General features: G+C 39.5%; 1 protein-coding gene across 1 annotated transcript; it reads left to right on the plus strand.

Annotated features, from left to right (window-relative positions):
- The first annotated feature begins 7,844 nt into the window (after window positions 1-7,844).
- On the plus strand, window positions 7,845-14,577 carry sost (sclerostin). The gene is made up of 2 exons (XM_072456459.1): window positions 7,845-8,121; window positions 11,949-14,577. The coding sequence occupies exons 1-2, from the start codon at window positions 7,860-7,862 to the stop codon at window positions 12,356-12,358; spliced, it is 672 nt and encodes a 223-aa protein (XP_072312560.1). The 5' UTR covers window positions 7,845-7,859; the 3' UTR covers window positions 12,359-14,577.
- The last annotated feature ends 688 nt before the right edge of the window (window positions 14,578-15,265 follow it).

A 15,265-nucleotide genomic window follows, 5' to 3' on the forward strand; every position in this document is an offset into this window, starting at 1 on the left:
CTAGGTTTACGTGCAACAATCGTATCGTAATCTGATTTCTGGAGTTATCAGATTATTGAAATGTTGCAAGGAAAATTATGGAATTATGGAAAAAGGGGCAAACAAAAGACACAAAAGTGAAAGGCAATATTTAAGACTAAAAGAGTTATTATAAACGGTATTGTACTTTGTCATTGAAATACAACAATTACTCAAATGATGTTATCACGTGTTTTTGGTTATCAGGTGTATTTTGTGCAATTAAACACACACTAAAAATGAATGTTTTATATTGGGTTATTGCAGTCATCTAGATTTTTACTAGTCATGTAAGAAAGGCCATAAAATAGTACGTAAATGTTTTAAAATATCACTAAACAGCACTAAATCGACGTGTTACTTGAGTTAAGACAAATCTTTAATGTACTTCCAGTGTTTTGTCCATTGTTACTGTTCAATACTTTGCGCTGTTTAGTTATGTATTTTTTTAACCATTGTACAGCATCTTTGAGAGACAAATATGATGTATTTATTGCTTACAGTAAGTTTGTTTTAAAGTATTTGAAGTACTAGAAGCTCTACTTCTCCAGTCCGAGCCTGGTTTGGATCGTCCAGAAGACACGATGTAAAGTTGCTCTCTTTATTGCCTGAACGAGTGGGATCTATTTTCTCTTCTGTCTAAGTATACCTCTGCGGCCGTGCGTCGTGGTGCGCGCCGCTGCCCATATGTCAGTCCTTTCCCGCTCTCCGCAGAAGTCGACGGGCCACTTTTCTATTCTGAAGACCGTCTGAAAAGCTCCAACACAAACAATAGAGACACTCGGAGCGTGGGTCGTGACAGCCAAGAGTAAACCTCCTGTTTTCCTGTGAGAACGCCGCATGAAAGGACTCGCTCTATAGACTGAAGCTTATCCTGTCTCCGCGCGCACACTCACCTCCCCGTGACCTCCTGCTACTGTACGGATGCATTATAGACAAATCTGGATCAAGTCAATCACGACGGCTGTGTTTGTGGGCGGAGATGGCTTAGGTGGTGTTTGTGGAGGATGTGAGTGAGTGAACGATGGCGTACGGCGCTTTTTAAGGTCATTGTTCTTTCATACCGCCACTCACCTGTCTGTCGTGAACCAACCGAACCCGGTCTATACATGCATTCGCACATCCGGAAACTTGTGCAGTGGCATCCGAGTCCGCCATTTTGAAAGGGGCACAACAACACGTCTACTACATATGAAATCCAGGAAATATGAAGCCAAAATGCAAAAATCCTGCTTAATCTGTTAGAACATTGCTCTGTTGACTGACCAGGGAATGATAGCTTTGTCGTGTACTTTAGTTTGCCGTTATCGTCTAAAGAATCAAAGTATTTGTAGCTCATTATGCTGTAGAAAAGGATGCAGTCGTGTTGGTTTTTATATATCGGGTGCCCCTTTTAAAATGGCCGCTATGGGGACGTCCCGGCTGTATGACGTCACCGCGAACGCATGTATTGCCTGTCAAGCCATTCAAAATGAAGCCTGATTCTTTATTTTTCTTTTATTAAGGTTTTTTGTTATTGGATACAACAGTAAAAAATGAAATGAGCATTGTGGACAATCAGCAAATTGTCGGGACTTGATGTCACGATGCTGCGGCTGGTATAGAGCCTATATATCCAATAGTATATATATCTGTGGACTTGGAGATGTCCCGCACTCAGATGTCCCGCTTTCTTTTGCTTTTTGGTCAGTGATCCTCGTGGTTCAGCGCCTTGTCAAATTGAACAATTACATTGTAAAAATAAATAACTGCAATGCTACTAAACTTTATATTTTAAAGGAAAGCTAAATGAAATGTTTATTTTCTTAAACGTCCCTGTGTTGAATATGTATTTTCAGGGCGTTTAAGTGTCCGTCTTCGCACCCTGCTGTCTCTGGGCGGAAAAACAGCTTTGCAGCATCGACCTGAAGGCAAACTCAACTGAGAAACCCTTGTCTTTTTTGTCATTTTTGTATCTGATTATTCTGTCTTAATTTTTCCAACAAAAAAGAAAGAAAGAAAATAACTTTTTATGTCTGTTCTTTGTGTATTTTCACAAATGAGCTGTAGGGGGAGCACTATCACTGAAGTTAGTTCAGTTTTTAAACATTATAACCCCTTTACAATAATAATCAATCATTTAGATTAGAATTATGAGTTTTTCCTCCTTAATCGCTCTGCATTTTGTCCCTTGGGCGGAGCTTAAATTTCCATTTTCGTAGCAAATATTCATTTTCAACAATATATTATTTCACAATTAGGGTGAGGTTTGGTGTCAGGATTAGGGTTCGGTTTAGGAACATTTAAATTGGATTACGGCTTTGGAATGCGAATCACCTACCCTGCAACGAAATGCTTTTAGGGAGCCAATTCTACGAAAAAAAATAAAAAATGTTCATCCAATTACACTGAGGCGCCAAGGAAGAAAGACCACAGAAAGAAAAAGACAGGACAGTTGAGTGCAGTCCTTTAGATTACAGCCTTTGGGTCTGTACGTTCACCTTACTCAGCACATGTGCCATTCTGTCATATCCCGTTACACCACTACAATCACACACTTGGATCGAGATACAAAGGAAAAGGCCTGATACTCACGACCAATACTGCTACTATTGGTAGTGAGTCTTATTGGTATTATTGGTAATATTACTGCAAACACTGCTAGCCCTGAACATGTGCAATACTGACTTAACCATGTGCAATACTGACTTAACCATGTGCAATACCGTCATATTCATGTGCAATTACTGTCATACTCACACGCAATTAATGTCATTCATGTGCATACAACTGATGTAAATAAGAGTGTTTACTTTACCATTATTAGTATTATTAGTATTATTTGTCTTATGCTAGCTATTTTTATTATTATTATTTTATTTTATTTTATCTTTATTTTAATTTTCTTCCCTCCATTCCCTATTAAGATTTGAAAGGGCCTATTTACAGGAGTTTTGTTAATAAGAGTTTTTGTTTTTGTTCATAAGAGTTCTTCTATTAAGATGTATAAAGATATCCTTTCCCCCTGTATGTACTGCGTTGTAACACCAAAATTTCCCCATGTGTGGACAATAAAGGCATATCTTATCTTATATCTTATCTTAATAGAGATACTACAATGATAATAAAAAACACTTGAGTCATAGATGTTATTTGACCCTCTACAGCCCAAATGTTAAAATATTACAAAATAATTCATGTTAATGCAAAGAAAACTGTGCCATCTATCATTTATCAACCAATAAATCGCTATAGTAATTGCAGTGACAGGCCAGTGAGGTAAAATACGTCCTGCTATTGATCATAATGACAGTGAATATTAGCATAACGCTGAACACTGTGAACATTGGGGGAAAGTATCTGGTTCAAACTGTGGGATTTCAACAATGCGATAAACAAAGTGAGACGATGCAGAGCCGGTGTCAGTGATGAGGCTTTCAAACGCGTCCAGGCTCAGAGCGGCTCATTGATCAGCTCTTTGTAGTCGCGCAGAGATTTACGCTTTTTATAATTGTGATGGCAGACATTTAAGTGACGCTACGGTCTAACTATGTAAGCAGCGGCGTTTGTTTCCTATCACAGAGCCAGCCCGCACCGACTTCTGTAAGATAACTTGTTTAGAGCCATTTTTTACTGGATTGTTTGCTTTTATATGTCAATTTAAAGCACTTTTCTTGTGGAGGGTCAGCCACTTGCGTGTCTCCTTGTCTGTAATGCCCCGCGATATCTCCATGGAGACGAGCAGGTGGCGGGCCAGGTTACAGGTCAGGTTTGTGGAGAAGCTCACAATAAGAATGTGTGTTTTCCGGATGTTTTTGAGCAATAAAATCATGTGTAATTGAATAAATGCACATTATAGCATTTTCAGTTTTTACAGCACTGAATAATAGGTATTTCTCTAAATAAAAATAAACAAGTATGGTCATAATGTACTAGATTAAATTTTTTTTTTTTTTTTACGGAATAAATATATATTACTTGAGGGTTTATAAGTACATATATATTAAAACATTTATTTTCATATTATATTTATATATATATATATATATATATATATATATAATTATTATATTTATTATATTGTTTATTTGATTTCTTCGTATTTATTTATTTTTATTTATCTGTATTTATTTATTTGTATTTATCTGTATTTATTTGTATTTATTTCTATTTATTTCTATTTATTTGTACTTATTTGTATTTATTTTTATTCTTTATTATTTAAACATATTTTGCTTGTGCTTGTTTTGTACTGCACTTTGGAAACTTTGTGTTAGTAAAATGTGCTATACAAATAAAGCTGGATTGGATTGAATTGGAAAAAAATCTGTTTAAAATGAATAAACTGTAAACTAAAACGACCCTAGAGGAAGAGATGATTGCTTATGGAAAGAGTAAGTTGTTGTGTCTTCTATAGGTTTAGTGCTGAAAGCCGTGGCTGCACATCTGATTGTTATTTTCTCTTATCACAATCAAAAATAGTACGACAAACCCCAAAAACGTCTAAACCGAGCCCGGGACTGACAAGCGTTGTGATGTCGGAGGAAAGGCTGTAATCTGGGTCTGGCTTTGAGCAGACAGTCGGAGCTTCTACGCTTTCATTTGAAAAGTGCGTGCGGCTACGACAAAGCTGTTATTTGAAATACTTAAACTAGAGACATAACAATACCAGACTGTATTTTGTGACTGGATTGATCCGTAGTTTTTGTAGATGTCAAAGGTATTCAAGTTAATAAAGGCATTTTTCAACATACATATCTGTCAAAAGTCAAATAACGTCATGGTTTTTAAAGGTGCGCTATGTAACTTTTCCAGTGGGTGGTCCGCTACCTTTGTGTTTCCACGGAGATGTCGCTTTGACTCAAATATTCCGCAGACGCCAACGTACGTCACATATCAATAATATAATTCGATTGCGGCTGGTCGTGACATATTAGTTCTTCAGGAGTTTACTTTTTCCTACTTTGTCTTTTCATAAACGCAAACATTTTTCACAAATGTTGGGTGAAAGGTGTCGGTATTTGCCAACTAGCCGGGCAGTTAGCGCAGATATTGCGGCTTTTGAACTGCTTTGCCATGACTTTACATGGATGTAGTATAGCCGGCAAAGACAAAGTCAAAGTCGGCACTAAAACTCAAAAATCTCATAAAAACATAATACACATTTTGCACAATTACCCACAAACTCACAGAATGTTTCAAGCCACGTTTCAGTCTTGGAGTCTGTTATTTTTGACCTGCTAAATGCTAATCATCGACTTTTACATAACCCGCTGCAACGGAGACACACTTGGGTTTTAAAATGCTTTTGTACTTTTTTCCCTATATAATTTGTTCTTGTATTGATGTCAGAACCACAGTTTACACTAAAGATTAGAACTGTTCTGATATTATAGCAGTCGAGCCAGATTTCCTTTAGCGTTTACATTAGGCCTAGAACAAAAATGGCTGCCGGTGGCGTTGAGAGATAACATTAAACTTATTTTTCTTGCATTCATCCAATTACAGGCGTTTTTATTTCATCACCAATTAAACCAGATTTGACTTGTAACTTGTCACCTGCTTGTTTAATAACGCCATATCACATTTGAAATAGGCTATAATGTGTTAAATAAAACTGTTTAAACTGTAAATATGTGTGAAGGCCTCAAAGATTGAGACCAAAATCTTGTTTAACGCCATATCACCTTTGAAATAGGCTATAATGTGTGAAATAAAACTGTTTAAACTGTAAATATGTGTGAAGGCCTGAAAGATTGAGACCAAAATCTTGTTTAACGCCATATCACCTTTGAAATAGGCGATAATGTGTGAAATAAAACTGTTTAAACTGTAAATATGTGTGAAGGCCTGAAAGATTGAGACCAAAATCTTGTTTAACGCCATATCACCTTTGAAATAGGCGATAATGTGTGAAATAAAACTGTTTAAACTGTAAATATGTGTGAAGGCCTGAAAGATTGAGACCAAAATCTTGTTTAACGCCATATCACCTTTGAAATATGCGATAATGTGTGAAATAAAACTGTTTAAACTGTAAATATGTGTGAAGGCCTGAAAGATTGAGACCAAAATCTTGTTTAACGCCATATCACCTTTGAAATAGGCGATAATGTGTGAAATAAAACTGTTTAAACTGTAAATATGTGTTAAGGCCTGAAAGATTGAGACCAAAATCTTGTTTAACGCCATATCACCTTTGAAATAGGCGATAATGTGTGAAATAAAACTGTTTAAACTGTAAATATGTGTGAAGGCCGAAAGATTGAGACCAAAATCTTGTTTAACGCCATATCACCTTTGAAATATGCGATAATGTGTGAAATAAAACTGTTTAAACTGTAAATATGTGTGAAGGCCTGAAAGATTGAGACCAAAATCTTGTTTAACGCCATATCACCTTTGAAATATGCGATAATGTGTGAAATAAAACTGTTTAAACTGTAAATATGTGTGAAGGCCGAAAGATTGAGACCAAAATCTTGTTTAACGCCATATCACCTTTGAAATAGGCGATAATGTGTGAAATAAAACTGTTTAAACTGTAAATATGTGTGAAGGCCTGAAAGATTGAGACCAAAATCTTGTTTAACGCCATATCACCTTTGAAATATGCGATAATGTGTGAAATAAAACTGTTTAAACTGTAAATATGTGTGAAGGCCTGAAAGATTGAGACCAAAATCTAACAATACTGTGGTAGAAACACTTATAATTGTTGCATTGAACCGCAGTCAACCGGAACGTTGTGCGCGCTTGTGTTTATCATTATGGAGCATCTCTGCCTCTAATGAATGGTTTAGAGGAAACGCACACTTGTCTTTATGTCTGGCTTCCTGCCGTGAGTGGCCTGTCTACACTCTGGTGCACAAAAGGCCTTAAACGCGACTTAATCCCGTCCATTCTTCTCATGTGTTGACTCTTCCTGTAGGGGGCAGCGTTTGAATTGAAGAAGGAAGCGAGGTATGTCAGCGCCCGTCACCGCAGAGGTTCATAATGGTGCCGTGGACTTTGAAGTGCATGACAAAAGAGTTAAATAAAACTGTGGGAATTTAAATTTAAGCACGTTTAAGATCCGTTTGAATTGTTTATTTCATGTCATCTGTGCAAATAATGACATATTCTTGTTGATTTATCTTGTTTCTTCAGCTTTTGCGCGTGAAAATACCTCATAATACAACTAAAAAATTGAAAAAAACACAAACAAACCCACATAAAAACACTTAGCCAACTAAACTGTTACACTGGGTTAAAAAAATAAATATATCATTGTTAAAAATTGTTCTAGACACTGTTTTTTCATTCCTGTTTCTTTTTGCGTATATTATTCTACAAACATATATATTTTTTAACACACTTGGCCGTTTGAAACCCAGAATGATGCAACAGGAAGCAGAACTGAGCTTGTTTGTCAAATATAGTTTAAAATAAATCACATCTAAAGCTGCCTCATCCCTGTTGGACACGCAACCCAGGGGAAGTGATAATAAACATGCCATTGTGCGCTTTTTATCCATTTACTGTCTAATCCAATTCATTTCCAAACCCACATCTTTATCTTTTCTACCATCACATCCTCACAAACCATCTTTTTCTCTCTCTCTTTCCCATCCATTCCTCACACTTTCCTTTCCCAATGAACTTTAAGCGCAGCTCCGCGGGCCCCTCCCATCCGCGCGTTAATTGTCATCCGCGCGTCGTCTTTAAAACCCCGCGCGCGCCTCTCCCCTGCGTAAGTCCGGACCCACAACCGGAGCACCGCGCACCGGCACGCCGCTCCTCCCGTCACGCATCTTCCTCCCGTCACGCATCTCTCCCCGTCCCGCATCTCTCCCCCCGTCCCGCGCGCGCGTTCTTGAACCATGCAGGTGTCCGCCACGGTCCTCCTCGCCTCCAGCTCCGTCCCGCTGCTCCTGCTGCTGCTGCTCCAGGGATGCTGCGCCGCGGCCAAGGACTGGAGAGTACTGAGCAACGACGCCACGGAGAACCTACCGGAGTACAGAGCCCGGACGCAACCGGAGCAGGGGGCGATGGCGCGGGCGGCGAACGGCGGCGGACACAATCAGACTTTGGGTAACAACCGGGCGAAGAACGGAGGGAGAGCGGCCAATACCTTCTCGTACAGTAAGTGCGCCGTTATTGCTGTTTTTGACGCACATCACGACTCAAATGGTCATAATTTAGCAGATTTATGTGTGAATTATGTTAAGTTGTTGATTGGTGTGGGCGATGTTGACCAAAAATGACACTTTTTTGGAGGGTCCTGGTACAAATAATGATGTCAGTTCATCACGCAAATGTGAAATGTCTGTCAATGAATCACAAAAGAGCAGAAATGTCACCGTATACACTTATTTGATAGTGAACAGCATCACTTTTTCTAATTTTAGCTTTAATCAGACCTTTTTGTTGCTTTTTTCACTATTAACATGATATTCGATAATCAAATTTTAGTGTATTTTCAAAACATTATTATGCATTCCGGTACATTGCCCTCCTCTAGTTGCAACATGTAGAAAATAAGTAACTAATTTAAAGCTGGAATATGGATTAATTTGATTATTTGGCACCCACGTACTGGTTTTGTGCTTGATTTATGCACACTTAGTCGCAATGACTTTGAAAATAGCTTTTATTATAGTCTGTTGAGAGACAGAAACATGTTGATCTTGTCTTTGTAGAAAAACAAAGAAGAAAAAAAATCATGTCTTAGGTCATAACTCATGTGAAAATGAACAGACCCCAAAAACTCATAATTATGCTAATTATCCAACAAGGGCGTTTGTTCTCAAGTGGGTCCGTTAAACTTTCACCTTTTGAAAATCGAATACAGGCCTGTAATTGAACCCAGCTTGTCACAATATAAGACATTTCCTTTCGTTTGAGTTAATTCCTTCTCACTAATTAACCAAATTAAGACCAGCTCCTGCGTGGGTGTCGAGCTTGTGCCCAGTGCCAAAGTGCGGTGGTGGTGTGCGATGTAGAGGCATTTTTGTGGCTCCCGCTGCACTCCACAAGTTGAAATGAAGCGCTTAAAGACGAATCAACATTTTTTCACTCATTATTTTTTCCTATACTATTAGAGAGGCTTTACTTAGTCGTGGCGTAATTGTGATTGCAACAACGTGCGTTCTCGGATGGAAAATGCCAAAGTTTGTACATCAATAGTTGACTTTGGGTGGGTTTGGGAACAGCCTTTTAAATGCAAGAATGCTTTTGATCATTCCCACGTGTTACCAATGAAAATATTCTGATTAGGTCCGACTGGGTGGTACATTTTTCACAATCTTCTCTTAATTTCATCACTTAACTTATTGATTAGCGCTAAATAAATGATGGATAGTGTGTGTTTTTGTCCAGATACGCCTAAAAACACCATCCAAACTACAATATTGGACTAAAGTAAACTGGTGGTACTCAAATGGAACAATGAAACAATCTGCATCTATTATTTCAGTTATTTGAGGAATATGATCATATGTTTCCCACAACACAAGTAGAAGATTATAGCTAGAAATCAATTTGCTTTTTCGACATAGAATTGTAACAGAACAACGGAAAAAAAAACGGATTTGAAAAGTGATGTAGCCTTTACGTCACCGCAGTAAAGACAGCACCAAGAGCAGAACAAACCTGATTATGTGTTCCATTATGACCGTAATTGAAGGCTTCATAAAACTGTTTTTGTAGCTCATCGACAGCAATAGGCAGGCTCTTTGTCCGCGGTCGTCACGGCGGTGTCAGCGCGGTTTGGACCACTGGCCTGGCCGCCCTCCAACCTTCTCCCAGACGCCTCGCTTCTTCGCATCACACGGGGAGAATTAACAGCTCACGCAGCAACACAGTAGTCTGCCGCGATCTGCTTTGACAAGTCGTTAAAAAAATGGACACGTGCTAAAGACGTGTTTTGGAATCGGCAATGGACAAAAGAACGAGACGCGGCGCGATGTCGGTTTACGTCGAAGGGCGCGTTCACACTTGTCGTTGTTTGGTACTAAATTGAGCATATTTTAGTCTTGATTTAGACTTATTTTGGTCCAGTTCTAGTTCTTGTTTAGATCTGATCTAGTCCAGGTTTAGTTTCAGGTTTAGTCTTGGTTTGGGTCCAATTTTGATGTGAGGAGCCTCCTGGGTGATACAAAAACACAAGGGTGCACAAAGATGATGAAGAATAAAAGCAAAAATAGTAATAGTACTGCTTAGGGTATGTTCACACTTGCATACATCACACACTACGTCAAAATTTGGACTAAACCTGCAACAAAAACTGGAGAAAACTGGACTCACACCAGGACCAAACCAGGAATACCTCATACAAAAGTAAAACATAACCAAACCATCTATTGATCTCTTAGTTCTAACCATTTAAGGAGTGAATGCTCTTCTTTACATTGACCCACAAAGCCGGTGTAAACCCTCGTTCATCCAGGAGTGGTCCAGATGTCTACCTTTTGAAACTTTTCTACCATTGACCCACAAAGCCTCTACAACGCTAAAGAAACAACTACTTTCAGGTCCGTTCTGAGTCTGAAGAAAGCACAAATGGACAAGTATTTCGTATTAATTTCACACAACAGCTTGACTGTGTGGTAAGCGGCACTTGATGCGTGTGGTAGGCATTGTGTACAACTGTGGCAATCCCTTAGCGGCCACGACAGAATAACTTGAGATCGGGTTTTAGAAAAAGGGAAGTTACCGCATATAAACCCTTTGTTTAACCCTAAAGAAAACCACAGGGGGAATCAGATACACGGGCTAGCGTATCATTTCTTAACCGACATTTCACTGCTCGTTGTAAAAATGGGACAATAACTCAAGCTGTTAAAAAAAAAGTTGCGGCTTCTATATAGGATTACAAGCCGTGGCTGTTATCTCGAATCAGTCTGGCAGATGTCCAAGAGAGCACGAAAACGTAGAGGCCTTAAAATAACTAGACAGCTATTATTTTCTCTGCCCTGCTTTTCCTGAGGGCCAGTGTCCAGTGCCAGTTTTCGTCTCCAAAAGGAACCCTCTATTATGTTTGATGGATCTTAAGTCGTTTAATGGCTTCATAGTCTGGATTGGCTCTCAGACGATCACTGCCAGTTGGATGCCTTGGACGCTATCGTCAGCTAATCACACCATCCACATACTTCATGTACACAATGTAAGGTGTAGTTGAGTAACAATAAAATACATTTTTACTTACTACTACCCGTGCTACTATTGTCAGGACAACAAAAGAATTATGACAGCTACAACCGCCCAATACTCCTTTCTACTCTACCATTGATGTTTCAACTTCCTGTTTATCGCCGATATTTGAAAACGTTTGACCAAAAGTGTATCATTTTTCTTTGAATTGTCAGTTGCTTTGTCATCGGTGCTAGATTTTCGTCACTCTTAAACCATGAATAGTGTAGCAAATGCTACTATATTACTACTACTACTACTGCTACAACTACTACTACAAGTAATCTGGTGCAAAATCAAAACCTTTATCTTGTAAAGAAATTATTATTATTATTAGATTATGGAGATTATTTATTGCTTTGCTTAAATTTTTCCATTCCATATGGCGTTAAACTTATCTATCTCCATGGAGCCAAGCAGGAAACGCCTCCTGGCCAAATTACAGGTCACATCTGTGGAGAGACGACACAGCTTACAGTTTGATTGCATGTTTTTCAAGACTTTATTTAGGAATCCAAAAACCCCTTGAATTAAATGAATGTGCATAGTCAATTTTAATGTCATACTGTTGAACATTCAAGTCTAAGCAATCCACAGGAACAGTAACGTAGTGCACCGCTACAGAAAAACTAAACTGGCCAAACAACCACACACAAAAGTGCAATTGTTCCTCTCTAAATGCAGCAACAATGTATACTCGCCTCGTCCGTCCATTCCAAAACAGTTTGTTCTGGACCGAAGCCACATTTCGTAATCCGGAACTCTCTCTTTCTTCCCAGGTGCGTCCGAGCTGAGCTGCCGAGAGCTGCGTTCCACCCGCCACATCGCGGACGGATCCTGTCGCAGCGCCAACCCCATCCGCGAGCTGGTGTGCTCGGGACAGTGCATGCCCAGCCACCTGCTGCCCAACTCCATCACGCGGGCCAAGTGGTGGAGGAGCAATGCCTCCGAGTACCGCTGCATCCCGGCCCACTCCCGGACGAAACGGGTCCCGCTCCACTGTCCCAACGGCAACACTCGGACTTACAAAATCCGCGTGGTGACGTCCTGCAAGTGCAAGCGCTTCAGGCCCCACCACAACCAGTCCGAGGCCAAGGAGGTGCCCAGAACGCAGCGGAGCAGGAAGCACAGTCGGTTGTCCAAGGATCGGAGCAAAAACAATACGCCGCTCATAGACAACATGTACTGAAAATGACTTTTGATCGGACAGAGACTCAATATACTATACAAGAATATATCTCCAGCAAAGAGGAGACAAGAGGACTCACTCAAAAGCTAATATGCGCTGGGCTGGTTCAAGTCACGGACATCATTATCAGTCCCTGCTTCTCAGCCGTATTGTCGAACGTGATATAATGCATGACGAATACCATTATCGAGAGCTTGGCTGGTCAGAGGACGTGGCACTGAGTTGGATAAAAGAACATGTAAACTGTTGAAAATATTGCAATCGCTATGACACAACGCTTCTTCGTTCAAACCTAATGAGAAGACCTGAAGGTTTCCGATCCACCTGTACAAACATCCAGCGGATACGCACCACAACGCGGCTTTCTAAGTGCTTCAAGGTGAAAGGCCGATCTTTGCTTCTAAACGGTTGTGATCCATCTCCATTTTGGCTCGGCTTTGGAGCAGATGACGGGAGCGCAGGAAGGCGCCCTGACGCTGGATGTTGACAGGTTCTGATGAGGTTTTGGACAGTGCCTCAGCTCCTCAGTCATCAGGACAGCCCCGAGCAGCACTTTGTCCCAACTGGAGCGACTTGTCAGCTACGGTAGCACCTTTCCCACGACTCAAGCAGAAAATCAGACAGAAACGAGAAGGGAAGTAGTGATTATATATGAGGTCTGACACAGCTTCGTCATTTGTGAATCGATAAGTGCATTTTGACATGGCCGTTGGGGATTCATGTAGGAATTCGGATAAATTGGACCCAAACCTAAATATGCCTCCAGCAAGGTAATTCCCTCCTCCAACATATAATAAAGTCTAGAAATACAAAAGTCACCGTTAGCTAGTTTAAATTTTGGTTTTAGACTGCATTAATATCAGTCAGAATGCCACAGTGAAGTAAATACACAGAAATCTAAGACTAAACAGGAACATTACAGGTCTATTTTCTCTTTTATTAAACCCTTATTTTACCTTATTTTTAGTTTTTTTAGTGGTAGCGTGTGTTATGTCATCTTACCCAGGCAGACATGAGTAATAAAATGCAAACTCCACACAGAAAGGCCGGGAATCAAACCCAAGACCTCACACGCTACACTTGGCTTGTCAAAGTATTAATACCGAAAAACCGATTGATAATCAAACTAACATGATTTGAAATATTTAAGATTATAAAAATGGAAAGAAATCACATAACAAGTCAAAACCTTCCTTGAATAGTTTAGAATGGTGTCGAGCCATATCCGAAGTATAAGAAATATATTAAAGAGTATCAAGCCTTTCCCTTTGTATCAATATCAAATTGGAAGTTTTAGTATTAATATCAAGGATTCGCTCCCTTCTTGACTTAAGATATTGCCAATTCATATTAAAATTATATGTTAGTCCTGTATTACATTATAAACTAACAGACACTGGTCTTACTATGCATTAAGCTCCGTTATAATAATAAAAAAATAGCACATTTGTCATAGCAATTCAAAATTTATTAAAAAAAATATGTAATCTGTTCATTGTCAAAAGTCCTCAAAATGCCGTCCATAATCGAGAAACTGCATCCTATCCTACCAGGTGCAACCATGACAACAGTATGACCTGCCCGGCTCCTCTGTAGTGGAAACGTGCCGTAGAAATGAGGCCACACTTGTATATGAGTGTATTTCCTGTTTGCACTGGCGAGGGAGGCATCAGGTTGGAGTGTCCTGCCACTTTTCCCACACACTTTGCCAAAATCTCTCCAATCATTTGTAATCAGAAATAGCAAATAAACGAGGAAGAGGAAGTGTCAGTACCTGCTCTCGTTTCTGCAGACATCACAAAGCGTCTTCCTCGCTGGGTCTGGCTTTCGCGACGAGTCATCTCCACCTTTTCCTGAAATTGTTTCCCTCCCGTTGTTTGTGCCCGTATTACTTCCTGACTTTGATTTCTCCAAACTGTGCCGGCGGTGTTTGCTTTTCGTTGAATTCTGTTTGTGAAATGGCGCCTGGAGTTGGTTTTGTCGTGCGAGTGTACATGTCTCACCTGTGTGGTCCTCCGCGGTCTCTGTCGGACATAGAGAGACGTACGGGCCGCTTCGAGACACAAGAAGGACTATTACAAAGAATGAACTGTGTATTTATTTTATTTCTACATTTAAATTATTTATGCAGCCCTTTTGTAGTAAATGATATCCCATATTGTCATCTAGTATGAACCCTGTACAGAATATAAATAAAGTAATGGAAGTTATATACAGTCTGTTGCTTTCTGTCTGTTTTTTTTGTATATTTAGCATTATACGTTCTGTGTTACATTACTATTACTATCATGTATTTTTTTCAGAGGATTCACCTGCTTGTTTAAGATGCTTGTCTCCATGGTGATAGACAAGTTCAATGCCATATTGTCTGTGTTTTTCATTGAATGGGATCTGTGCACAGGAGCTAATGCTAACTTCCATTAAAATGCAAACTACACAGACAGTTAAAATTGTACGTGAAGTCAATCTGACAGTTTTTATTTATAGATTACTTCGATTTTTCATTCAAACTTGTCTTATTTCTATATTTATCATGTCTCAAATTTAGCATTGACCCACAAACGTCTCATTTTACAACCGCAGAAGTGTTCTCCAGGGAAGTATCCATCTCATTTGTAAAGTCTTTGTCCACTGTGTGATCTTTTAAGCATTTATTCATTTCAGCGTGACTGGAAAAACCCCAGAGAAAGAATTAGACAGGAAGTACCGGCACAAAAACACTACGCTAAGCTAACCGGACGCTGTAACTGGAGAAAAGTCTTAAGAGTGATGATGATTAGAGCCATATTGTGGAACATCCCGCCAACGCCATAACATCCAGAAAAAGTAAATAATGCACCTTTAATGCATAGATTGTGAACGATTTGGTAGGAAATCTAATCGCTACCTGGGCCAAACTCCTCAAAC

This window comes from Eucyclogobius newberryi, unplaced genomic scaffold (genome assembly GCF_026437365.1).
Source record: "Eucyclogobius newberryi isolate DKJ021-1_F unplaced genomic scaffold, fEucNew1.0.hap1 SCAF_20, whole genome shotgun sequence".
NCBI lineage: Eukaryota > Metazoa > Chordata > Actinopteri > Gobiiformes > Gobiidae > Eucyclogobius > Eucyclogobius newberryi.

What these genes read in the sequence shown, in the direction of transcription:
- sost (XM_072456459.1), top strand. Translation starts at nt 7,860, where the DNA reads ATGCAGGTGTCCGCCACGGTCCTCCTCGCCTCCAGCTCCGTCCCGCTG. An exon ending in GGCCAATACCTTCTCGTACA is followed by an intron (nt 8,122 to 11,948) that starts GTAAGTGCGCCG and finishes CTTTCTTCCCAG; the next exon opens with GTGCGTCCGAGCTGAGCTGC.